The sequence below is a fragment of the Ciconia boyciana genome, chromosome 6, assembly GCF_034638445.1.
Source record: "Ciconia boyciana chromosome 6, ASM3463844v1, whole genome shotgun sequence".
NCBI lineage: Eukaryota > Metazoa > Chordata > Aves > Ciconiiformes > Ciconiidae > Ciconia > Ciconia boyciana.
Genome location: NC_132939.1, coordinates 53780328 through 53806596, shown reverse-complemented (window position 1 = coordinate 53806596; position 26269 = coordinate 53780328). Strand labels below are relative to the sequence as shown.

The window sequence follows — 26269 nt, the reverse complement described above, 5'->3', positions numbered from 1 at the left end:
CCGCGAGGCCGCCGGGGGCGAAGGCCCTCCTCCCCCTCTGCCTGCGCAGCCGGTGGGCTCTCCCGGCCTGCTCGCGCCGCCCGTTGCCTGTTGCCCTTGGTGTGGCCGCTGCGCGGGGCCCGGCGGCGGCGAGGAGCGGTAACGGCTGGGGCCCGCGTGGGGGGCGGGAGCAGCCGAGGGGGTGTTTCCGTGGTACCGGTGTCAGCCTTCCGCGGGAGCGCCTCGCCCTGTCGCCTGTCCCTTCGGCCGGGACACAGGGCCGGGCGCGCCGAGCGGGAGCGCCCCTCAGCCCCGGGGCTTTATGGCGCTCCTGCCCCTGCGGGCACGGGCGTGTGGGGGACGGTCGGGTTCCCAGGCAGGCTAGGGGCAGCGTTGCTCCGCGCCCGGCGGAGCTGGGAGGCTGGCAGGGCCCTCTCGCGGGTTAGTACCGTGAGCGCCGGCCCGAGCCGCTATCGCGGCCGGCTGAGGGAGCGGCCTGGAGAGCGCAGCACCTTCCGCCGTGCTCCCCCACGCCGGCTCAGGTGCTTGGTGTGCCGGCGGCCCGCAGCGGCTGTGAGAGGAACGGCGCCGTTTGTGTCTGTCCTCTGTAATTGGCGTGTGGGTTTGGGCTCGCAGCTGCATGACTTCCTCGGTGTCTCTTATAACTTCCAGCAAGACGCTCATCTGAGGGCTTTGGTTAGGTTGGAAAAGGCTCGCTGGGTTTTGGAAATGCCCTTTCTTCCTTATCTGTCAATTCCCCGCTGAATGTGCAGCTTATCTTTCAGGTCTTGTTACAGATAATAAAGCGTTCATCTACAGGAGTTTATAAATGCATGTGTAGTGTTTTACAGAACAGCAGACTTCTGTATCATTTGAGTTACTTTAATGGGTAAATTACTGTAGAACATGTAAATTGAACTATTTTACCAGGGATATCTTAAAAGAGATGTTCTATTTCTCTCCCATTTTAGGATAAAATCCTATTTCCCGGGGCCAAGAGTTAGTTAGGATTATTTCTAAGAAACCTGTGTATGGATTTGAGAACAGCATGTGTCTCGTAGGAAGTGTTTGATGGCCCTCATGTTTATTATGCTGTTGTAGGATCCTAGTAAGTGAGATTAAAGGTGCCAGGTATGCAACAGTTTCCATGTACAGATTTATCAGTAACTCTCACCTGTTATGCTTTTCTCTCTAGCAGTCATGGTGAATTTCGCCCAAGCTGTGCGTGACCACTGGGTTCACATCTTTGTTCCCTTAGGATTTGTGATTGGATGCTATTTGGACAGAAGGAATGATGAAAAACTCGCTGCCTTCAGAAACAAGAGCTTATTATATAGAAGGTCTACTTTATGATGCCTCTTAAATATGTATATATTGTTATTTTGCAAAGTACTTCTCTGGTTTTTTTGAGAGTCTTAAGTATGGAAAAAAAAAATCAGTTATGCTGTTAAAATGTTAAAGGGAAGAAAGCCCTAAGAATTTCAGTAAGCATTCATGAAGGGATTTAGGTCACTAATGCCCTCTGGAAATTGAGGCTTTAAGAGCAGTCTTAGTCATGAAAGAAGGGATCATTAACTGCTGTCAAGTTCTTAGTCATGAAACGTGGAAACCATTATTTTGTCTCTCTCTAAAACTTCAGTGGGAAACACAGTGCTTCAATTTTAATTTTCAACTTTTCAGTGGATTATAGCAAACCTCTCTTAAATTTCAAATTATCACAGCACTTTTAAACTACTTTTATGAATTTGTGTCATTTAGCAATAACAAACAAGTTTTTGAAAATTAACACAACATCTATGTTGGCAACTGCTGTATCTTCACTGAAGGATGTGATTATACACACTGACCAGTTTGGGCTTACTGGCTGCCTTCTCAGGGAGAATTTAGATAACATCATGCATTGCCTCATCTATGTCAGCTCTCCTAATTCTGTATTAGACCATACGGTTAACGAAACAACAGAAAAAAAAATCATGCTGCATAGCATGGACTAATAGTAGGAATGTTATTATCAGTGTGCAGGTGGAGTTTTTTTTTACTCTGGCCTCACCTAAATTAGTTCCGAGTAAGAAAGTAAGCTTATGACATAATCCACCCCACTGTTACTTTAGCCTTTTTCCTACTGCAGTTGCTGGCAAAGTTGAGCTGGTATTTCAGCATATTGCAAAAATCCCCTCTGCTTTCACACCTAGTTCTCTTCCCACTAAAGTAATGACTTTTTGTATTTAAAAGAAGTAGAATTTTTCCTTTTGGATCCCATTATGTAAAAAGTCTGTTAACTCCTTAGAGGTCAGCTGGTTTGTGCTTCCATGTAAATGAACGGGCGTTAAGAGGACTCAATCCGTTGAAGCTTTGGAAAGGATAGAGGAAGCTTATCAGTACTGAAAGATTTTTAACTGATTATGATTGCAAGGAAAGTTAAATTTGTACGTAACTCTCACAATTAAGGTATTGTAGAATAATTAGCTACATTTATTAGTAATTATTCTACAAAAAATATCCTAATTTTAGTCTCTTTCCTCTTTTTTTTTTTTCTTTCCACACAGAGAGTTGAAGCCTGGTGAAGAAGCTACCTGGAAATAAAGGATGCTGATGAAATGGAAAATACTTTCGTTTGATTCATCCTCTTACCTCACATGTTGAAAGAATAGGATTACGGCTTTTATCTCGAGAGAATATGTAAAGCTACAGAAAAGGACACCTGCAATTCATCAGTGCTAGTTTAATTTCCAGTCTTACTTTTTGGAAGATGACTTAGTTACACGACTAATATGTGTCCAGGAATTCCATTAGTCCATAAGTGTCTAGAAGCTTTTCTCCTCAGAAGTCGTACTCTGGAGGGGAGAGGAAGAATTATGTAATAAAGAAAAACTATGCAAAACCTATTTATGTTGTTATTGAGCCATATGGTGTGGAATTCATGTATTTATAGCTGGCTTATGAACTAGCCTTCAAAGGAATACTTAACATAGACCCAGAACGCGGTCGACAGCTGTTTGGTTTTTTTGATTGAACCTGAAGAAGTTTCTTCTCAGATTTCCCCTGCAGGCTTGTCTGTCTGGCGTGGCAGTGTTAAAGGAGAAGCCGCTGTGCAAGCGCGGTACGGCAGCTTGGTGACCGAGCGTGAGAACGGGAAGGTGGCAGGGACGGGCAGCTGGTGAGAACAAGAAAGGAGCTGGCACTGCTGGGCGTTTGCGGGGCACGGTGGCAGCGGGAAGTCTGACCGCCCGGGGTGTCCCAGCACTCGTGCTGCCGACGCGGGGCGCAGGGAGCGCGTCTGCGCCCGACCGGCCCCGGCCCCCGCCCCGGCCCCCCTGCGCTGAGCGGGGCGGGGACGCTCCCTGCGGGCGGGAGCTAGCTGCGGCTCAGCCCCGCGGCCTCCTTCCCGGCAGGGGGCGCCGCCACGGCCGCCAGCCCTCGCGCCGGCCTCGTGCGGGCGGCCTAGCCCAGCAGGGGGCTCTGCGCGGATTGGCTGCAGCGGGTCGTTGAGCAAGGGAAGGTTTGATTGGCTGGGGGGGTCACGTGAGGCGGAGGCTGCTGGCCGTTGACAATAAACATGGAGTCGATCTTCCACGAGCGGGTGAGTGAGGGGCTGGGGCAGGGTCCCGCTCCTCGCGGGGGCCTGGCGGCCGGCGTAGGGGGGGATTGCGCCATCGGTTGGCTGTCCGGGCCAGGAGTGCTTTCTCTGAGGAGCTGTTCGGGGTGGCGGCTGGGTCTCCCGTCCCTGCGCTGGCCTCGAGGCAGCGCCCAGTCCCCACGGGGCCCGCTTGGCCTGTGCCCTGCCCTGCCCTGCCCGGCCGGGCCGCGCTGCCCCTCCCCGGCATCCTTCCGGTGTCAGGGTGAGACAGCGGCTCCGTTTCCTCTGTCCCAGGGGAGAGCTGGGGCCCTCTCGCGCGGCGATGCCCGTGGCCCGGCCCAGCTCGGCTCTGCGAGGCCTGCCGGCCCTGCGGGGAGAGGGAAGTGTTGTTACTGGAGATCAAAGAGGGCCAAGGTGGAGCCTTAGCGTTTTCTCTCGCATGGTGACTGCTCTTCTTGGGTCTTTAGAAGTGGACCTCAAGTATGGGAAGGTGCAGGCTACAGCTGGTTCTGTTTCTTGAACTCGCGTGGCTGAGAAATGAGTGTGAAGATGAACAGCGGCAGGCAGGGCTGTTTCTGTGCTCTCGGACACATCTCTTCACCTGGCTTGGCTTGGTTGGGGTGTTGTAATGAGCAGGGAAGGGGAGAGCTGTTAAGGAAATCCTAATTCATGTGCTGTGCTTCTGTGTGCTGACCAGTGTTTCCTGTTTTGGAGGACAAATGCTTCTATGAACTGCTGTGGTTTAGCCAGGTTCCCAAATATGAGCTATTTATGCTTTAATGCTATTCAAATAGAATTGGTTTGTTTCATGTACTTTGTCAATGTCCCTGTGCCTTTATTGTGTTAAGATTAACACTAGGTTTTATACAGTGTTATCATGCATAATGGTTAGTTTACTTAGCAAATAAAGCAAGATAGCTGTATAACTTCCTTAAAAAAAAATATTGTTCTGAAATCCATAGAACCTGAGGAGTGTTCTTTCAAACTAGGTTTGGGTAGCAAAACTTGGCAAGCATTGTGGTGTTAAACAGCTGCTGTTCAGAGGATGAGTGTTGGATTTCAGCCATTATGGCCTCTACTACAGTGACCTTGAGTTCCAGTCTAGATTTGAAAATGAGTTCAAAACAAGTGTACCTTTCTTTTATGTGGCCTGGCCTATCGCATAATGAAATGATAACTTTTTTTATGACTAAGTTGCTTTGTAGTTTAATAACAAAACTCTGTTGAAATTGAAGTGACAGAGCATAATACATTCAAAGTTATAAACTGATTGTAATTTGTAGTTGCTACAGGTTTCGGGGGGGGTAATGATCTTAGGTGTCTCATGTGAAACATAACAGCTCCCTGGTTAAGTTAGTTATGCAGTTACAAAGTTACACCTGAATGCCTGTTTTAAATTGGAGTACCAAATATTTTTATCTTGTTATCATTATTATTCTTGGGAAAATTTAACTGAACCTCTGTCTCTTTTTTTAAGGGGTATTTTTTTTCCTCCATCAAGTGCACTATCTCAGTTCCTGTCAAAATATTTAGAGTGCTGCATGTACATGCACACCCCCCCACTTGAATCTGCACACCTCAGATGGTCCGATAAAAAGGCACAAAAACCATGGTATTTATAAAGGAAACTAACAAAACAAAAACCTAAGCAATGTGGCCTTTTTAAAAGGGGAATGACAATTGCAGAAAGTAGGACTTAAGGACAGGGCTTAAGAAGCCCCTATCTTAGAAGCTGGCCCTTGCTTTGATAAGATACAGGTGGTTGAAAATGCTGAAAGCAGGGCAGCAGTTTATATCAGGATAGGTTTCAACAAGGGGATTTCAGATTATGGAAAGATGCAGTATTCTCTGCACAAAAAAAAAAGTTATGGCCATTAAAAACTTGTAAGATCAGTTTTCTCTTCTGCATTTTGCACTTAATATGTACAAATTGTGCATGTGAAAAGTAATGTTTATTACATTAAGATAAAACTGTACAAATACAGAAATGTCTTTTTAGTGAAATTAAGATTTAAGCCTGTAATACAACTCATTTTCAAAGGTATTTTAATACCTATTTGTTTCTAAATCAGTTTCATATAATTCTGCTGGAGAAACCTGTGATTCTTGAGTAGGTTCTTCTGTTACAGTTTTATCATATGACCAGCAGCAGGGATGTGGTCCTGAAGGAACAGGAGCTGTTGTTTAGTCTTGAGTTTCTTGTTGTGGGAAGGACATGAGTTGAAGGAGGTTTCTGGATTCTCTTGGACCCTGGCTGTACAGCCAGTCTAGCTTTAATAATTCATTGCTCAAATGAGTGCTGAAGCCCTAGGAAGATTCTGTGGTCTGGGGTAAAGGGAATTTTCAAGGTTCCTGCTGTAAGGGAGATCATGGGAGATTTGTGCATATGACTTGTATGAGGCTTTCATGGAAGTTTAAACAATATTCCTCCAAGGCATGCTCTTGTATTCTTGGTTTCTGTGGGTTCGGTGGGAGGGAGGGGTGCTCTTGACTTTTGTTGAGGGGTTTTAGTTTTGTTTTTAATAGAGTGCATGCACATTAGAGTTCTTAATGTAAATAAAAATGAGGACTGGTTAAAAGAAAAGAGAAAAGCAGGATTTAAAAACTGATGTTAATCTTGTCTTGCCCTTGTAGCTTAGTTATTTGTGAAGAAAGATTTCTTTTCATGGGAAAGTGTAATTTGGTTGGTTTTGTTTGGTTTTTTTTAACAAGGCAGTATTTTATCTGCACTTATGAAAATGATGGAGCCTGACATGCATTCATTCAGATTAGATATTTTTTAATTTGTGTTACAAAATCATGACCGACATTTCTAATTTACTCATTTTTAATTTGGGTTGACAGTCTAAAAATGTTAGATTTCTATTATCTACAATGTGCTGGATATGTAACAAAGTATCTGAAGTGTTCTCAATTTAAATGGTTTATCAACAAAAAATATTTTCATTGTTTAATATGCAGAATTAAATTTTTTTCTTGTCACCTCATCATCATCATCAAGATTTTAGAACCAGTAGTATTAGCTACTCTTACCTAGTTCCTATACATAAATTTCATGTGGAAAATGAGCTTTACTGCTCCTCCAGCTTCTAGTCACTTTCTCAGCAATAAATAAATTGGTTATAACATGAACTGGGTGAGTAACCTGAAATGAAGGAAACAAATTCTGTAGATGTATACTTTTAAATATCTCCAAAGTCCTAACAGTCTGTTTTTCTTTAGCCACATATGGAGAGCAGATTGCCAATAGCCACACCTGGCAGGGAAGAAAAGTTTAAAAAGAATAAGAGCATCTGTGGAGAAAACATTTATTGCTGGGAAGTAGAGACCTAAACCATTTCATTTTCATGTGGTAGTGATTTGGAAGAGGACAGAATCCATTGTCCTGATGGTTGCAGAATCCTTGTGTGATTTGGTCAGGCCATTGGCAATTTTTAAAGTGTTTTCAAAAATAACATTTTTACATGAAATTTATTTCCTTTGAGGAAATAAAGTAGTATGCATGTTGTTTTTTAACCCTTCAAATTGGTGGGAGGGTTGTATTACACTGCAAGCTATAGAATACATCCAAAGAATATATAGCATTCTGGGTGAGTTGGGAGGGCAGGAAGTTTGCCAAAATGAAATGTTTGAGTCATTTTACAGAGTAAAACACTAACATGATGTTTTGTTGTATTTGGTATTTTTTTCTCTTCCAATGTTAGCAAGAAGGCTCATTGTGTGCTCAACACTGTCTGAATAATTTGCTACAAGGGGAATATTTTAGTCCAGTTGAGTTATCCTCTATTGCACAGCAGTTGGATGAGGAAGAAAGAATGAGAATGGCAGAGGGAGGAGTGTCTAGTGAAGAATATAGAACGTTTCTACAGGTAAAACCTTCTTAATTTGAGATCGCTTGATATTTGCCTGAAATCTAATATTGTGTAGCACAGACCTGCTATTCTTGCATAGCCAGAGAAGGCTAATTTCCTAGCGCTAGAACTTAATAACTTACAGGCCTTTTCATTTGCTCATCTTAAATTTGGCATTTTCAAATGTTACTAGTACAGCTTTACAGTAATGCTACAGAGAGCTACGTCATCTTACAGGTAGGAAGGTCAGGCATGGCGAGGAGGAGGATCAGTGATTTGCCTTTTGTTTTTGAAAGCCAGTGGCAGAGATAGGAACAGGAGCTCCCATGCCTGTCTGTCCTTTAAGCACTGAGCATTTCTAATTTACAGGTTTGAGTTTTTAGTTAGTAAGCTTATTTGGGCATTGTAATCAGCCTTACAGACTGGGACATATTTAGTTGTTGCTTTAATTATGTGCAGTTATTTTTATTTTCAAAACTGAATTATTTCTGACCTTTTGTGCTTACACCATTTTTTCCCTGTTTTCCCCCCGCAACCTCACACTGAGCAGCAGCCTTCTGTCAATATGGATGATAGTGGATTCTTCTCAATTCAAGTAAGCATGGCTCTGTACTGACAAGAGTTTTTTATTTATGCAATATAATTTAAATGGCATTGAGCTTTTTGATCTAGTTTCCAGTTTATAGGCTTAATGGGATTAAGTGCTGGACTTCTAAATCTTCAGAGTGTTTTCCATTAAAAGCAGTGACTTGCAGTTCTTCAGTTTGTGGGCCCTTAAACACATAGTAGAAGTGTGGACTCCTGAACTGTGAAATGACACCTGCTGGCAATAAACTTGATTTCTTGCTTCTTATGGGCACTTCAGGTGTAGACCTTGGCTCTCATAGACTACAGGTGAAAAAGCAGACTTGAGAGTGTTTTCTCAAGTTATAGACTGTAGAGCCCTTGGCAATGGTTACAGGGTTATCAGTGATCTGCAGAATGGAAAAAGCTGTAATATCTGCATTCCAGTTTTTATAACACACTTCAGAGCTGTTTTTTTCTTTTTTTTTATTTTTATTTTAAGGTCCATAATGGAAAAGTAATTAATAAGAAATAGTTAAACCAGAACAGCAACAAAAAAAAAAGGTATTGAACACCAAACTGGGGCTTGTGTCTAGACTAGAGCTGTAGGCAATGCTTTACACCTTTGGCTGTCTCCCAAGCTTTCAGAGGTGCTTGTCAATGTTCCAGAATCCCTCGAGAGCCTCTATTCCTTATGGCAGGACAGGGCTATTATTCTGTTCAGTGAAAAACCATTAACAGTTTGGCATTTCTTGTATTCTTGATTGTGCTGCTTCAATATTGAAGCTGAAAAAAACCTGCTTCCTTATATTCTACTTTTTTTTGTCCTGTCATTGGTTTGCTCACTTGCTACATAGTTGGCTTGCTGAAAGGAGGATGAATTGTAAATTTAAAATTTCTAACAGCGTTATTTCAGATAGCTTTAAAGAGTTATTGTCAAAGAGTTTTTTGCAAATGTACCTGACTGATCCTGTGACACACTAGTGGTACAAAACTTCCAGTAGTTACTGTGGGGAAGGATTACATTGTGTTGGGGTGGGGGGACAGAGCAATACAATGAGAGCAGAGGGATGACAACTTATGAAGTATCTGTGGGAAGTGAAGTTACAGCTTTGTCTGGGGGAGTAAGCTTATTAACACATTTCAGTTAAATCCTAGTTTTGTTACTTCCTCGTGGATATAGTATGTGTGTTATGTTTGCATGTGGATTCATGAGAGTTGGCGTTTTGAATAATGTGATTCCTAGGTTTCCTAGCAATGTTTTGAAATCTAAGTTTTATGAGAACAGTATAATTGTTTAGAGCAGCTAAGATGGTTGCATTGCTTAAATTTAGATTTGACTGCTTTGACTCATGAAAAGTGTTATTTTTTGACAGGTTATAAGCAATGCCTTGAAAGTTTGGGGTTTAGAACTAATCCTCTTCAACAGCCCAGAGTATCAGAGGCTTGGGATCGACCCTATGTAAGATTCTTTTTTTTTTCTTAGCACCCTGCTTTCATTTTGGAGAAAAATAATACTCTTAATCTATGATTTAAATATTTCTTTAAAATTACTATTTCAACCTCTGTTGCATTCTGATGTTTTTATTATCCCCTCTGTCTTTAATTTTTTCCTTTTGGGGGTGTATATGAGCATCTGTCCTCTGTGTGTTCATATCTCTGTATCTGTGGCATCATAGGTATATGGAGATTTCAGTAATGTTGACAACTTCCTAAACGTTATAAAAGCAGTATGAGTACTCTGTACATCAACAGTTGTATTACTGAAATTTTATTTTTTAAGTTTAAATTAGTCGTAGCAAACAACTTAAATGTTAATATGCACTGCAATATTAGAGTACTTAATTTTATCTATCTGTTTTTCTTTTTACAGAAATGAAAAATCATTTATTTGTAATTATAAGGAACACTGGTTTACAGTTCGAAAGTTAGGAAAACAGGTGACATTGTCTTTTTTTTATTTAAAAATTGACTTGAGAATGGGGGTGGAAAAGTGGTTGCGAGTAGACCATATGTTGGCCTTTTGCAAGCTTTTGCTGCAGTTTGTTTTAATAGTATCCCATATTTTAAAAAAATAGTAAACGTTTGTTATATCACAAAAATGCCAGGTAGCTTTTTATGAATGTTAGCCTGGGGAAAGACCCTAGGATCAATTCCCCAGTGAACCTGTCCTCTAGGGAGCTGCAGCTCTGGTAGAGTCTGTGTGACATCTTAAGCTCTTTTCTTTCTCTTCTGCATGCAAAATAGCAGAAAAATTGTAGCAGGGGATAGGGGAAGACAAGTCCTAGACAAGGATTAGGATCCCTATAGAATGCAAACTTATTTTAATGCACTAAATTATTGACATTGTAAAAATAATTTTGCTTGTTTAAATGGACAGTAGGTATAAGAAGTTCAGATTTCAAATGTATTAATATTTATGATTGCTAGTATTTAAGAGTATCCATCAGGATAAGGTTGGGGAAAGTAGAATCACAACTTTGCACTATTTTAGAAAACTTTCTGAAACACTTGTATTATAAGCCAGAAATAGTTATTAAAGGTAAGGGATGGCCATACAAGTATATGGTACATATATAATAAGTCACATCTGTGTCCCTTGTAACGCCAACACAGCATTTTATTTCAGTAGCCAATCATTGTTGTGGATTGTACTGCATAAGGTTTTATACAACATAAGCTGTTTTGGTGTTTGGTTTTTTTCAGGGTTTTTTGTCATAGAAAATGTTCATAGCATAAGCTTTTAGATTCCACAATAGTGGACAAGAGTCTCTTTACCCATTTGGTTCACTTTCCAAGTGGTGGCTACCTATGTTGTCATTCAAATTAAAAAAAAAAAAAAAAAAAAAAAAACCAACAAAAACAAAAACCCCAGAAAAAAACCAAAAACAAAATAAAAAAATTAACCTGTGAGTAAACAAACTAAACTCTGCTGTTCTGCTTTAGTTTAAAAGTATGGCTAATGTTTACAGGCAGTTTTTGTATATTTGACATCAAAAAGGCTGAATGGTCTCTTAAACGTACAGGAATATTCCTTATTATATATACAACCATGTTGGGTGAAATTTTGAGATAGCATTCTAGCCCACAATGTTTTAAGTTAAGAGGGGGGATGTCTGTTGCTTGTACATGCGGCTTGTAACCACATGAAGACAATACTAGGTGTCTGTTGTCTCGAGAGTAATGAGAAAAGATAGACAAAATAGGTTGACTTAGATTTGACCTGCTTATCTTCTGTTACAGTTAAAGCAAAATGAGTTTACCAAACCTTCCTCCTCCATATTCCCTTTTAAAAGTTTGTCTGTAACCTGTCCATTGTATTTGTTTACATAACTTTTTATTCCCTACTACTACGCTGCTGGTGGTCTTTCCCTTTCCTAGTGGCAAAGGGTGTTTTTGACAAATTAAGTGACTAAATGACAGAATGGTAGATAGTCACTTACCTATATTCCAGGTGAATTATAGTATGGGTCTGACTGCAAGTGTGTGACTGCATATATGGAAGTTTGGGTAGATAAATGCATTTTTGTGAGAATGGAGATAGAATTCTCCTTCTGCTATCTGAAATGGTGCTTCCTGGTTAAAATTGGATAATATCGAGTGAGTATGGCATAAAAGTTCTTCAGATTGATTGCAATATATATGGGGTTTTAAAGGTAGAATATTTTGTTGTCCATGTTGAATGTATTTTCTGTCTAGAAGAAGTATTATAAATGACTAGTCTTCTTCAGGGAACTAGAAATGATCTGTGTATATTTATCTCATGTGTCCCCTATGGTAATATTATGCTATACTATCAGCATATTAAATTTGAGTTAATTTTTCTTAATTTTTAAATTTAAAAATTATCTCAGAAGTAAACAATAGTTTTCAGCATCACCAGCTATTAAAGGTAGAATGTTTAATGAAAGTATTTCATGGAAAGAATTCAACTTCTGTTTCCTGTATCTATTAATTTCTTAAGATACAGCATTAACTTATGAAGGGTTTCTTTCTTCATTAGTCTCTGAACAGATTTAAAATGAGGATTAGGCAGAATTTTAGAATGATGTCTGAAATAATAATTCTTCTACCATTATATTTTGATTTATCTGTTTTAATCTGTTTGCCTGGTACCAGTGTTTAGTAATGGGAGAGAGCATGCAGTAATTTCCGCACTTCAGATCTCCTGTTAACTGAAGAGTATTTGAAGGGTAACCTTTAGCAGTATAGGTGTTGTGCTTCAAAAGACTTTTAATTTGATAATTTATTAGACTTATTCGGATATTCCATCATAGAAAATGACCACAATGTACAGAAATGGATTACCAAGTAATCTTTATGCTAATTTGTTCTCTCAAACCTTTTTTTTCTTAATTACAGTGGTTTAACTTGAACTCTCTCTTGATGGGTCCAGAACTAATATCAGATACATATCTTGCACTTTTCTTGGCTCAATTACAACAGGAAGGTAATAGTAACTTGCAGATGTTAAATCTCATTAATTAAAAGTAGGTAATAATCATTATTTATTAGAACTTATGTATTCAGTTAACTACCCTTAGTCTTATGATTGAAATAGTGAAATAACCCAAGTCCTTATAATGAAAGGTAGAGCCTTACATTGTAATAAATTGCACATCATTGTGTTCCATATAGTGTGCATTTTAGAGTGTTTATGCATGCACCTTAATGCTGTAGACTTACGATTTATTTTTCTCAGGTTATTCCATATTTGTAGTAAAAGGTGACCTGCCAGACTGTGAGGCTGATCAGCTACTGCAGATGATTCGGGTACAGCAGATGCAGCGACCAAAACTAATTGGAGAAGAGACAGCACAGTCAAGAGATCAGAGGTAAGGTAAATAGAGATTTCATTTCAATAATGTTCAGTATGACTGGTTTCCATGATTAATGCCTACATGGAGACAACCCCCTTAAGTAATTAGAAGTACCTTTAGTGCAATATGCTTACTACTGTTGAACACAGTAAAAGCAAGTTGGTAGAATAAAAATGGTGCATTTTTAAGTGGGCAAAAACTACCTTAACAAGGATTCAGTCTTTCCATGTGTGTAAGTGTTGTATAGTGCAGATTTTTAACTTCATGATTATGATATTGTTCCAATTATAGTAAAATGGGTTAGCAAATCTTACCAAACTATGGTTAATAGTAATCAATCTATAATTACGACTGGCTTGTGCATTCTGTCATAGGTAGAAAAGAATGCGAAACCCATATCCGAATTCCACATTATATAAATGGGTGTTATATATGGGTGTAATAAAGGGGTGTTCTTCTATGAAGGAGACACGGACGACAGCCCAGCTGAAGTGCCTCTACACCAATGCACGCAGCATGGGCAACAAGCAGGAGGAGGTGGAAGCCATTGTACATCAGGAAAACTATGATATGGTTGCCATCACGGAAACGTGGTGGGATGACTTGCACAACTGGAGTGCGGCGATGGATGGCTATAAACTCTTAAGGAGGGATAGGCGAGGCAGGAGAGGTGGTGGGGTAGCCCTATACGTCAGGGAGTGTCTGGATGGTTTAGAGCTTGATGATGGTGATGATAGGGTGGAGTGTCTACAGGTAAGAATCAGGGGAAAGCCCAACAAGGCAGATATTGTGGTGGGAGTCTGTTACAGACCACCCAACCAGGATGAGGAGACTGACGAACTATTCTGTAAGACTTCTGGGAGAAGCCTCACGATCGCTAGCCCTTGTTCTTGTGGGGGACTTCAACCTACCGGATGTCTCCTGGAAATACAATACAGCAGAGAGGAAACAGTCTAGGAGGTTCCTGGAGCGTGTGGCAGATAACTTCCTGACACAGCTGGTGAGTGAGCCAACGAGGGAAGGTGCCCCGCTGGACCTCTTTGTCACGAACAGAGAAGGACTTTGTGAGCCATGTGATGGTTGGAGGCCGTCTTGGGCAGAGCGATCACGAAATGATAGAGTTTTTGATACGTGGAGAAGCGGCGAGGGGGGTCAGCAAAACTGCCACCTTAGACTTCCGGAGGGCAGACTTTGGCCTGTTTAGGAGACTGGTCGACAGAGTCCCTTGGGAGGCAGCCCTAAAGGGCAAAGGAGTCCAGGAAGGCTGGACATTCTTTAAGGAGGAAGTCCTAAAGGCGCAAGAGCGGGCTGTCCCCAGGTGCCAAAAGATGAGCCGGCGGGGAAGAAGACTGGCCTGGATGAATAGAGAGCTCTGGCTCGAACTCAAGAAAAAGAGGAGAGTCTATGACCTCTGGAAGAAGGGGCAGGCAACTCAGGAGGACTACAAAGGTGTAGCGAGGTTGTGCAGGGAGAAAATTAGAAGGGCCAAAGCTGAGCTAGAGCTCAATCTGGCTGCTGCTGTAAAAGACAACAAAAAATACTTCTTCAAATACATTAGCAGCAAAAGGAGAGCTAAGGAGAATCTGCAGTGCCTAGTAGACGGGGGAGGGAACACAGTGACCAAGGATGAGGAAGAGGCTGAGGTACTTAATGCCTTCTTTGCCTCAGTCTTTAACAGTAGGGCCAATAGTTCTCTGGGTACTCAGCCCCCAGAGTTGGAAGATAGGGACGGGGACCAGAATGGAGCCCCCATAATCCAGGGGGAAATGGTTAGTGACCTGCTGCACCACTTAGACACTCACAAGTCTATGGGGCCTGATGAGATCCACCCGAGAGTACTGAAGGAACTGGCAGATGTGCTCACCAAGCCCCTTTCCATCATTTACCAGCAGTCCTGGCTAACTGGGGAGGTCCCAGTTGACTGGAGATTAGCTAATGTGATGCCCATCTTCAAGAAGGGCCGGAAGGAGGACCCGGGGAACTACAGGCCTGTCAGCCTGACCTCGGTACCGGGGAAGCTGATGGAGCAGATCATCCTGAGTGCTACCACATGGCATGTAGAGAATAACCAAGGGATCAAGCCCAGCCAGCATGGGTTCAGGAAAGGCAGGTCCTGCTTGACCAACCTGATCTCCTTCTACGACAAGGTGACCCGCCTAGTAGATGAGGGAAAGGCTGTGGATGTTGTCTATATAGACTTCAGTAAAGCCTTTGACACAGTTTCCCACAGCATTCTCCTGGAGAAACTGGCTGCTCATGGCTTGGACGGATGTACTCTTCACTGGGTAAAAAACTGGCTGGATGGCTGGGCCCAAAGCGTGGTGGTGAATGGAGTTTACTCCACTTGGAGGCTGGTCACAAGCGGTGTTCCCCGGGGCTCTGTGTTGGGGCCAGTTCTGTTTAATATCTTTATCAATGATCTGGATGGGGGGATCGAGTGCACCCTCAGTAAGTTTGCAGATGACACCAAGTTGTGCGGGAGTGTTGATCTGCTTGAGGGTAGGAAGGCTCTGCAGAGGGACCTGGACAGGCTGGATTGATGGACCGAGGTCAGTTGTATGGGGTTTAACAAGGCCAAGTGGAAGGTCCTGCACTTGGGCCACAGCAACCCCATGCAACGCTACAGGCTTGGGGAAGAGTGGCTGGAAAGCTGCCTGGCAGGAAAGGACCTGGGGGTGTTGGTTGATAGCTGCCTGAATATGAGCCAGCAGTGTGCCCAGGTGGCCAAGAAAGCCAACGGCATCCTGGCTTGTATCAAAAATAGTGTGGCCAGCAGGAGTAGGGCAGTGATCGTTCTCCTGTACTCGGCACTGGTGAGGCCGTACCTTGAATACCGTGTTCAGTTTTGGGCCCCTCACTACAAGAGAGACATTGAGGGGCTGGAGCGTGTCCAGAGAGGGGCAGTGAAGCTGGTGAAGGGTCTAGAGCAGAAGTCTGATGAGGAGCGGCTGAGGGAACTGGGGTGGTTTAGCCTGGAGAAAGGGAGGCTGAGGGGAGACCTTATCACTCTACAACTACAACTAGACCTACAACTACCTGAAAGGAGGTTGTAGAGAGGTGGGGGTCGGTCTCTTTTCCCAAGTAACAAGCCATAGGACAAGAGGAAATGGCCTCAAGTTGTGCCAGGGGAGGTTTAGACTGGATATTAGGAAATTTTACTTCACTGAAAGGGTTATCAAGCATTGGAACAGACTGCCCAGGGAAGTGGTTGAGTTGCCATCCCTGGAGGTATTTAAAAGACATTTGGATGAGGTGCTTAGGGACATGGTGTAGTGGTGGTCTTGGTAGTGTTAGGTTTATGGTTGGACTCGATCTTAAAGGTCTTTTCCAACCTATACGATTCTGTGATTCTGTAAATCATACAGCATTTCCTTTTGGAATAATTTCACTGTAAATGTTGTGGTGCTGCTCTGTTGTGACGCATACTGATAATATAAAACATCCTTGAAAGCATATAAAGTACTCCTTCTGCAATAACTTTATCACCTTTTCATAGTGAATAAATTGCATACTGATAAAAAGGCTTAAGGCTTTTCAGAGGAATTAATTCATTATTATTTCTTCCACTTTGTAAAGGTAAACTGGTGTTGTAAATTGATGGAATGAAAACAAACTACTTCGCAGTGACATGGAAAGTGTGTATAGTTTACAGAGGACCTGTTGCTCTAGTGTGGTCATCAAAGCTTCCTAAGAAGGAGACCACATGCACTATATTCTGCTGGTGTAACTGTTTATATAGAGTAGGTTCGAATAACATGTATTGTTGCTTTTTGTAGGCTTATTGTTTTTGAAGTTTTTTCCTATTGAACAGATTCTTGTCAACATGTGTGTGGGTTTAGAGTTGCAATATTTTCATTTTTACAGCTGCAAGTTCTGCTTGCAGCCCTCTTGTGCTTTTTCATATAGAAATTAAAATATTTGTTTATATAACAATTTCACAATAGAAATGTTTTTTTCCAAAGTTAAAAAAAGTAGAGTTAAATAAGCAGAAAATATTTATTTTAAATCTCACAGTAGAAGTTAATGTTTCTGTCTGAATTCTGCCATAAATGTATCCATTTCACAGGCTACCCAGAAGTGATGTGGACCAAGCAATAGAAGTTAGCCATCCTTTTGATGGAACAGGAATGTTAGATGAAGATGAAGAGAATTTTCAGAGAGCCCTGGCTCTAAGTAGGCAGGAAATTGATATGGAAGATGAAGAAGCTGATCTTCGCAGAGCCATTCAACTCAGCATGCAAGGTGCAGTGCTCATCTTAATTTCTTAGTGTTCATGTTGCTTATGCTTTAGGGAGATACTGAAATCAGTTTCAGTCAGCCACTCTTTCCAGCATGCATCAAGCTCTCTGAAAAGACTGGCTTTGAGGCATGGAAGGACAATCCAGAATTTCCTGTAGCTATCTCCCTTCTGCTTTTTGAAAAGTTGTGACTTTCATGTTACCATTGATCATTAGGAAGCAAGAACAAATTGGCAAAGGGTGGCAGGAGGGAAGGGAAACGGTCCTAAGGTGAGGAGGAGAGATCGTATCAAGTGCAGTTAGCTTATTTCTCCAACAACTCTCTTTCTTTCTCCCGAGTTTGGATACATTTTCTTAAGTTATATTTCATTCAACTTAATTTTACTGTAATTAGTAGGATATGGCATGTTCTGGTTCTAGGTAGTCGTCGAAGTGAGTTCTTGGACTCATTACCACAGAATGTTCCTCAGTCTCCTCACACCAGCCAGCCAGACTCCCTTTCTTCAGAAGAACTGCGAAAGAGAAGACAGGCATATTTTGAAAAGTAAAGTAGTTGACAGAAAACTGCATGTGAAAGTACATGTCATTTTTCAGTGCTTTTGGGGCATGGATGGGTTTCTGACTGAGGTCCAGCTTAACTTTTCTCTCCTCACATGTTTTCCTAACAGTACCTGAATTTTGCTATTCCCAGGTGGTTCCTATGAAGAAAAGAAACCTGTAAATAAGAGGGGATCTGTTAGTAATGCAACATCAGTCTTGTGAAGAAAGAAAACATATATTTTTTTAGAAGTATTTGAAATGAAATCCTGTAAATTTCTGTTAATTATCTTCCTGAAGAACAGCATTCTTTCTCTAAGACTTTGCTTCTGGTAATGATGCCTCTAATATGCATCACGTGAAAGTATTCTAGATGATATTTTATGTTGCTGTTCTGGAGTACCTTCTTAATGCAGAGTTGGGGTATTGTAGCTTGTTCTTATCTCTGTCTCCTAATGATGCAGGAAATAAAGACCAGGGAGAAATGCTGTGGATGGGAGGAGTTAGACTTTGCATGAGAGGATAAGAATGCAGAACATCTGAATTCTGGGAAAATAGTAATGTGGCTTGGAATATAATGTTGGGAAGATAGGTGTCTGAAGGTTAGCTGGGTGCAGTGCTTGAAGAGATTTTAGGTGCAGGGGTGTTATTGTACCAAACAGCTTCTACTTCTCACTCTTGGCCTTCCTTACAATGAAACAGACTTGATACAGGTCTCATGCTGATGTTAATCTTACTCTCTTATAAATTTATAACACTTTCAGGCAGCAACAACAGCTACAGCAGCAAGGTCAGACCCCGAACCTATGTGATAAGCCAACTCCAAGCTCAAGCACTCCAGAAGCTGACCCAGGTATTGTCTTTTAAACTTATTTCTAACACTAAAATATTTGTCTCTTTCACCTTTGTGTTGTGCTGTTTCCTAAATTTCCTTGTCTGCCTTCTTTCTCACTCCAGCAGCCATTCAGACTATGTATCACAACCATTACTCTTTTTGGAAGTGAAGGAAAGGATCACTGTCTTGAAGCCTGTTCTGCTTTGAATATCAATATTCTGTTTCAAAGTGAAGAGCTTTACTATTAGACTATTTGAATTCTGGCTTTGCTTTTTGTTGTTTTGTTTGGCTTGAGCATTACAAATTGTAATCTCTGGGATTTGTGACAACAATTTGGTTTCTAAATGACTTTTAAAGTTGTATGACAATGTAATAAACTTGGAGTAATATCTAACAAAATTATTGGAACTAGTTTTCAGTAGAACTAAGTATGTAGTCCTTACCAGTATTAGGTATTGCTGATCCCAGATTAATGTGTTTTACTTGTTACAAACTAACTGTTGTGGATGGAAAGTTAAGTGCAAAATGTCCAATGATTTTTAAAAAAACCACCAATTTTGGGGGTGGGGTGGGAATAGGTGGGTGTGGACAAAAGGAACAATGAAAGCATTTAACTACAGTTGAGAAATAGCTCTGTACATTTATTACAACTTACATGCATTTATTTTCTTTAGGAGGTGATATGAGTGAAGAAGACATGCTTCAAGCAGCCATGAATATGTCTCTGGAATCTGTTAGAAACCACTTGAATACAGAAGAGGAGAAATGACATAACTTTTTTTTTTCCCTCTTATTGTCAAAACACTAAGTCTCCATTATAATTTTACTGTGTGGATGTTGCACAAGCAGGGTTCATTTCAGAGTTCTGGAAGCAGGAATGAAAGGGGGGCTGGAGGTCAGAGTTTAGAGGGAATCTGCAAATACAAAAAATTGCACTAATTTAGAAAACTGTAGCACTCGTACTACAGAGCATCTGTTCACAAGAGTAGCTGTATTAAAATTACTTAAACTATTTACATGAACAAAGTTAGACACGTGTAGCAGCTGTAACTTGCATTTAAAAAGCAAGTTTAAATTGTTTTTAAGAATTCTATAGAAAATACAAAAGGTGCTGAAAACCAGCGTCAACTGATTTCCTCCAGTACTAATGGAAAAATAGATACAAGTAATAAGTTGTGCTCATAAATGACTAAGTTCTTTATAAGAAATCACTTAAAATGGGAAAAAGAATTAAATTCTGTTTATCTTGGATAATTTATTTTGTGATTGTTTATTCTGAATGACTTAATGTCAACTTTTCGATCCTGCTGTCCACTTTCGAAATGTCCCATTCTGCAGGAGAAACATGAATCCATAAAATTCATGCTTTGCAATTCAAGAGAAAATCTTAAGTGTATTGTTGATGTTACTCCGGAATCTTTTGGTGACTTCTGACCTTCTAACACTTTCTGGTTTTACTTTCAGTTCCAACTGTAAAATTTTCAGATCCATATTTCAAGTAGGATTTTTGCATTGCCCTGTTGTCTTTTTGGCAGATAACTTGCTGCCTTTGGTTTGGTTTTTTATTTGTTTTTGTTTCTTTATGCTCTTTCTAGTTATGCCACTGTCTTTACTGTAGAAGTAGCATATATTCAGTTGGGTTAAACAGGTTTTCTTTTCTACCTCTTCTGGAGTCTTTTTTCCTCTTCAAGCTCAAACCTTCATTCCGGCCTTTCAGTATGAAAGAGCTGTAGCTGAGTCTAGGAGAAAGGAGGAGGGGATTTAGGTGCCATAAAGTCAGTGCCACACATATAAGGTGCATTCCTGCAGTCTGAAGTGACCCCTGTGCAAGTAGCTCTCTTAAGAATGAATATTTATGTCTGTGTGGATGTTCTTTCTGAAATGCTTTTTATGAGTGTCTGTCAGAATGTTGCAGCTTTTTCAGGAATGGCCTTTATTCACGCACCTTACAATTTTTTTATCATGCTGTTTCTGATCTTGAGAAAAATTGGGGAACAAAGTATGTGAGAGACATGTTGTAAGACATTTGTCTTACAAATGAGTATGTTGCAAGACATTTGCTTTGATATCCAGGATGAATGTGTAACAGGGTGACCAAACCTGACTTTCAACTTCAGTGCAACAATTGAGATAATGTTTCATTTTCCTAAATGGTGCTTGAAATACAAATTCTGTTTACATATAAATTATATGGAAATATGTTGTAGGTAGAGTATGTAAGCTGTAGTCCACTTAATGCATTAACAGTTAGCACAGGCATTCTAAGAATCTTTTGAAGATAACCCCAAATTTATTTGTTAAAATATTCTAAAGTTATATCATTGCACAATAGTAACATTTAATTAAAATTAGTATGAAATGAATGGTAGCTAGATGGAAATGTACATTCAGTATCAAGTAGTACTGTACATGAAAGGGCTCTTACCTCTCAGTAAAGATTTGTTTACAGCAATGGTTTCTTGATAGCTTAGGATATTATTATATTATACATAATTGGGCTAAATTCTGTTTTCCTTACCTGTGTGCTGAATTTCCACCAATGTCACCAGAACCACTGGTATGTGTAGGACAATATGGGTTTTGACATGAGACAGCACTACTCTTTAAAAACTGATTTTAAATTTTGTCTTTTTTAAATGATCCTGTCATGCACATTATAATTAATATCTGTAATGTCTCTAATACAGCTAAACAATGGCTTTAAAAGTCCATGTGCGCATATGCCATTTTGAAATGCTATATTTTTCAGGATGTAAATTTCCGCTTTCGGTTTAAGATTTATATGAAACTGAAAACAGGAAAGGAATCTCTAAAGCACTGAATTACTTCTTTGCTTGTCTGTAAATTATCCACAGCTTTAATTTCCCTTCTTTTGTTGTGCCATAAACTGATTCTGAAATAAGACTTTCATTTTTATAAATAGGTATAGGCTGGCAATTTGATACCAGTACTTGAACTTGGACCTTTCATCCTCTACTATAAGAATATAATAAAAATGTATTATTTCTATAGCTACATAGTGTAGCAGCCCTATATTAAAAAAAATCTAAGCCCCTTGAATTGCATTAACTGTAACTTGTGACAATTACATGGTTTTATAATCACTAAAGCATGGAGGTTTGCATTTGAACTTTCATGTCACTTTAAGTTACTTCATCGCCCCAAATAAGTAAGGAATATAAAGTAACAGTGCCTGAAAAGCACAGCTGTGTCAGTCATTACAGGGCTAACCATATTCCTTTTGATGTAGAAACATTGTCACTCTACAAATACCAATTTGATTTTCAGAGGAATGTCAAGGTTAAGGAAGTAGGCATAACTGCCTAGTCAAGCAGTAAGAGGTAGCAATTTAAGCTATGTATGTTAATTGCACCAAAGGAAAAGACTAATACTAATTGCTGACAGTACATATTTTATAACCCAGGCCTAAAGTTCAAAATGTGTGCACCTGCCAAGAAGCTGTCAATAAAAAGCCAATCTCATTTTTTTGGTGTGCATTCTTTTAGTGATAAACAGTTCTCAACATGGCTGAACTATGCTCATAAGGGGTTTACTAATTTAGAGCCTATTCCTAGTGTTATATATTCTGTCAAGGTGAAGGTTTTTTCCCATGTTGTAGCTTTAGGCCAAAGTCCATTGTAAAGGAGCAGAAATTGATTTATTTTTTTATTACAGTATGATATTTGAGGGAATTTCAGACTTCATTCATCCAACAGATTTTTATAGTCTTCCTCACAGTGAACGGTTCATGTGTTTTGTAATTTGTGTTTTTCTGTCTATAGAAATCAAGGGGGTAGGGAGAATGAGTGATACTTACATTAAATATCTTCCAAAATTAGTTCTGTAAGTATAATTCTGTAAACTGCTTTCATGGTCTTGTAATGAGGGCAGGAGGAAAAAGTGTTGTAATGCAGTCATGCTTGAATGCAGTTCTTGTTAAGCACAGCAGGTGTCAATGAGCTCTTTAAATGCTCCCATTTTTCTGGGCTTGAAACTGATCTGATACAATATTGGCTTACCCTCCAACATTTGGGCTCCTTATGCCCTTCAAACAACTTCAGCAAGTTTAAATGTAATTTTCAGCTAAGGTACTCTTATTTTTCGTACTTAATTACTTTGCCAGACTACTTAAAAATAACCAATACAAAGGTAAATCTCCAATGTGTTTCAATGTTGGACTATTGCTTCTATTACAAATCTATAAAATGGTGGGGAGTTTAAAATGGCTTCTACACATGTCTAGTAAATAATTCTATTTCTGTATCTCAGACAAATACTGTCATTTGCAAGCTGCTTTATTACAAAACTGACAGGTTTTTAAAAAATGAACAAGAACGTGCTACAGTTCTAAAATGTCTGAAATTTTCTAGAATTTAGTTACCATTTCAAATAATGATGAAAATGTACAAATGGTGGCCTTTTTACTGAGAAATATTATGGGGAATGGGATTGGAGAACTCTAGAACTCACACTTACAAAGAAGTATTACTGTAGAATTTGTGTTACCAGCACATACTTTTAAAGGAGTGGAAAAGAAAAATTGAAGTGGAAACTTTTTTTAAGGGCTTAGATATAAAATTATGTTGCTCACTTGGTAAGCCATTACTGTCTTGCATAAACAACTCCTGGGAAATCCTCATAGTTACTCAAATAATTAAAAAAAAAGGGGGGGGGGGAGCATCTAACAGGTAATACATATATACCCATTCCCCACATACACATAATCGGTTGTTCAAGTAAGAACAATACTTAATACATTCAAACTGGCCTGGTCCAAATATTCAGTTCTTTAGTAGCTGCTTTGTGCTGTATCCAGGTTTGCATCTTAAAAGCATGAGCTGTTTTGCAATAAACTTTTTTTAACCTGCATACACACATTTTGCCTTACTTGCATTTCAGACATGGAGGGAATGCTTTAGTATTTAACCTGCCATAGTTGCCTCCTTCCCCAGTTACAGTTCTTCAGAATGTTAAAGTACATGTGACTTTCCAACTGCTTTTACCAAATCAAAATGTTTTTACTTTATTTCCTTTGTTAAGAAAAGCAAGTAATTGTTACTACACTTAGATATTTTTTTTTTAAACCCTGTCCACTATGGCCACTGTGTGAATTCAGGAGGGGAAACGAGTTAGAACAGAAAGGGATGTAATATGTAAATGCCACTGCGCAAAAAAAAAAAGAACCTTGATATTGTCTTTAAAGCATGCAAGCATTGATAAAATTTGGGTTTTTGCTACATGAAACCCCATGTGTACAAAACAGTGTAGAGTTAGGATTTTGTAAGGGGATATTTTTTTCATCTCTTGCCTAATAGTTGTGTATTTTAGAAATCATTTTCAGGAATAGATTTTTTTTTTTGTCTTGAGACTCTGCTTTCAGTATCATGTCTTTGGCTCTGGATTCCTAGACAATTTTTGTCACTATTTTGTGTATATAAAGCATATAATACTGAAAAGATTAAAAAAAGAAAAGCTGAAATGCTTTGTCATTGTTTTGACTCGAAAATGGCAGTGCTGTTTGGTATTTTGAAAATTCTCTCCAAATAGGCACGAATATATATGGTTGTATTTGATATCACTTTTTTAAATAAATATGATTATAGCTTCTAATGTTTCTCTCTTGACCCAAGTATTTGCTATATGTGCTTTCCCTTATATGTGGATTGGGTACAGAATCATCAAACATTAAAATCTCATCTTTGATATCAGTGGGCTTTGCACCAGATGTTGTGTATATATGTTAGCAGTGGGGTAGTTTTCTGTTGCTCATAACTGACATTTCATCATCTCTGTCTTTTCATCTGTTGATACTCCAAAATTTATGTAGACACTCCTGTTAGGAAGAAAGTTGGTGCTGATTATAGTTATGCTACATCTTTAAAAATTGTATGCTTTCTAATTTTAAAATAAGCTAACATTTCCTGTTTTGCTACCAGAATACACATTTTTTTGTGACACAATGCACTGTTTTTGTAGCTTAGTTAATCCACAGAGTAAACTGGATGATTTCCGTCTACCTTTATCAACAGTGGATGAAGCCAGTCAGCTAAAAGGTGAGTTGCAATGCTAAATAGTCAGTTTCTAGTTTTTCAAGAGTAGTAATTAAAAGAAGTGGGGGGAAAAAAGTCCTCTGTGCTACTTTATTGACTTCTTGCCTTACTTGGCATTATGAAATGAACCACAATAGGAGACATTTTTATCATCTCCGAATATTGTTAAAAGTCTGGAGGCCATCCCTGGTCTTACTTGAAAAATGTTAAGACATATTCCCATAGAAATTATTTAACCGAACGCTGTTGGAAAAGATGACACAACTTTTCTCTCCTGTGGACCCATATGCTTTTTGTTAAACAATGGTACAGGGTGTTTTGAGCATTGTAAACTTTTCATCTCCATTAAACCCACTGTTTTAAATTAAAATTAACTAAGATACATGTTTACATTCCATGCTATATCACAGCACTAATACTTCCTACAATTATCCATAATAAAAACAATCATACACTACTTCAACTCCATTTCTAGCTCAAAAAAATTGCTCCAGAGTTGTAAGGGTGGTAAATATACTATTAAATTTAAAACTTGGTAATGTATAAACCTCATGGAAAAATTCTTCACTGAAGAAGGAAAGCAATCTTTATTAGAAAATTGTCAAACCTGACAGCTATTTAACTGCTAAACTCCTGGACCACATACTATGCCCAACCGCAGAGGTGCCTGTGAGTGACAGCAGCCAGTAAAGCTACAAAGGCAATCCAGTACTGCAGGCCAGCTACGCGCCCTTCACTGAGGCTCTGCCAAGAAACCATTAGGAAGCCACAAGCCGGTTTTTCCATAGCTGCCTGGTAATGTTTGTCAGCTCGTAACTCCAGAGCAAGGGTTTTGTGCCTGCTGTGTTCTCAGTTCCTCTCAAAAAATGTTAAGATTTCACCTGAGAAATGCTTTCTTCTCAGCTTCATTTTACCACTGATGTGGTGCTTTAATTATTAGTCTTTTTATGTGGCTATTAATTTGAAACTAGCAATGAGCTAGCTGCCCTGTATTTTATTTCCAACATAGGCAATTTTTTAATATCAGTATTGTTCTTACTGTTTTAATATTGCCTTTTCTGTAACAGTGCAGTACTCCTTGTAGTCCCCAATAATTTAAATACCTCATTTGATCAAAACCAAAAATAACTTTGCGTCGGACCAGTGTCGGGGTTGGGGCCGGAAATCCAGCCACGCACCTGTTGCACCTACGTACAAAGCACAAGGGGCCTCGTGTTTCAGGAACTTGCATATTGTGTAAAAGCACATGTTCACCTACAGCATGTCTCTATTCTTGTAGCAGTCGGGCGCTGTGTTCTGTTAATGAGGCGTGACCCACGTATGTGCACCTACTCGGGCGTTACGGGCCCCGCGCCAGCCCGGCTGACAGCTCCGCCGCCTGCCCGCCCCGCCGCCGCCCGCGGCTGGCTTCGCCCAGCGCTGCGGGCCGGCTGCTCGCCCGGCCTCGCCTACCGGCTCTGACCGGCACAGCTTCCTCCGGCAGCTTCTGGGCTCCCCCAACTTCACTTTGACACGGACTAAGACTTATTTACTCGTTACACGCGCGACGAGACGCGCCTGCCGGCGAGCTGGGCCCAGCTCAAACTCAGCCGCGTTCCGCGGTTTTGGCTTTGTTCCCCTGGAAGAAAGCCCGTCCCAGGGCCGCACGGGCCCGGCCCCGCTGCCCGCCGGGGGGTGACGCCGGCCGGCTCGCACGGACGCTGCCCCGCCCCCCTGCGCCGCCCCGCCCCCGCCCCAGCCGCCGGCCGCCGCCACCAACCGCCCGCCCCGGCTCCGCCCCCGCTGCTCCGCCAGTATCCCGGCAGCCTCCGCTGCCGT

At 40.5% G+C, this 26269-nt stretch overlaps 2 protein-coding genes across 10 annotated transcripts; both read left to right on the top strand.

The window, feature by feature from the left end:
• The first annotated feature begins 4 nt into the window (after window positions 1-4).
• On the top strand, window positions 5-2864 carry NDUFB1 (NADH:ubiquinone oxidoreductase subunit B1). Of its 2 annotated transcripts, none has more exons than XM_072864139.1 (3): window positions 5-138; window positions 1175-1319; window positions 2526-2864. In XM_072864139.1, the coding sequence occupies exons 2-3, from the start codon at window positions 1180-1182 to the stop codon at window positions 2560-2562; spliced, it is 177 nt and encodes a 58-aa protein (XP_072720240.1). In that variant the 5' UTR covers window positions 5-138; window positions 1175-1179; the 3' UTR covers window positions 2563-2864. The 2 variants fall into 2 exon arrangements, with proteins under 2 accessions (XP_072720240.1, XP_072720239.1); XM_072864138.1 differs by having other exon boundaries at window positions 8-138; window positions 1178-1319.
• A 123-nt stretch (window positions 2865-2987) lies between these two features.
• Window positions 2988-24136, top strand: ATXN3 (ataxin 3). 8 transcript variants are annotated; one of them, XM_072864135.1, is made up of 11 exons: window positions 2988-3136; window positions 7261-7425; window positions 7958-8002; window positions 9348-9433; window positions 9845-9911; window positions 12334-12421; window positions 12674-12806; window positions 16858-17033; window positions 17450-17573; window positions 18331-18419; window positions 19076-24126. In XM_072864135.1, exons 2-11 carry the CDS (start codon window positions 7372-7374, stop codon window positions 19168-19170), a joined length of 957 nt encoding a protein of 318 aa, XP_072720236.1. In that variant the 5' UTR covers window positions 2988-3136; window positions 7261-7371; the 3' UTR covers window positions 19171-24126. The 8 variants fall into 8 exon arrangements, 7 of the variants coding, with proteins under 7 accessions (XP_072720236.1, XP_072720235.1, XP_072720238.1 ...); XM_072864134.1 differs by lacking the exon at window positions 2988-3136 and adding an exon at window positions 3402-3559 and having other exon boundaries at window positions 17454-17605; window positions 19076-24136; XR_012042955.1 differs by lacking the exon at window positions 2988-3136 and adding an exon at window positions 3403-3559 and having other exon boundaries at window positions 17450-17605; window positions 19076-19093.
• The last annotated feature ends 2133 nt before the right edge of the window (window positions 24137-26269 follow it).

Bases quoted from the DNA above. Each gene is read 5' to 3' on its own strand.
- NDUFB1 (XM_072864139.1), top strand. From the start codon at position 1,180: ATGGTGAATTTCGCCCAAGCTGTGCGTGACCACTGGGTTCACATCTTT. The intron at 1,320-2,525 runs GTCTACTTTATG...CTTTCCACACAG, and splicing joins AAGAGCTTATTATATAGAAG to AGAGTTGAAGCCTGGTGAAG.
- ATXN3 (XM_072864130.1), top strand. From the start codon at position 3,536: ATGGAGTCGATCTTCCACGAGCGG. The intron at 9,434-9,844 runs GTAAGATTCTTT...TTCTTTTTACAG, and splicing joins AGGCTTGGGATCGACCCTAT to AAATGAAAAATCATTTATTT. The intron at 12,807-16,857 runs GTAAGGTAAATA...TCCATTTCACAG, and splicing joins GCACAGTCAAGAGATCAGAG to GCTACCCAGAAGTGATGTGG.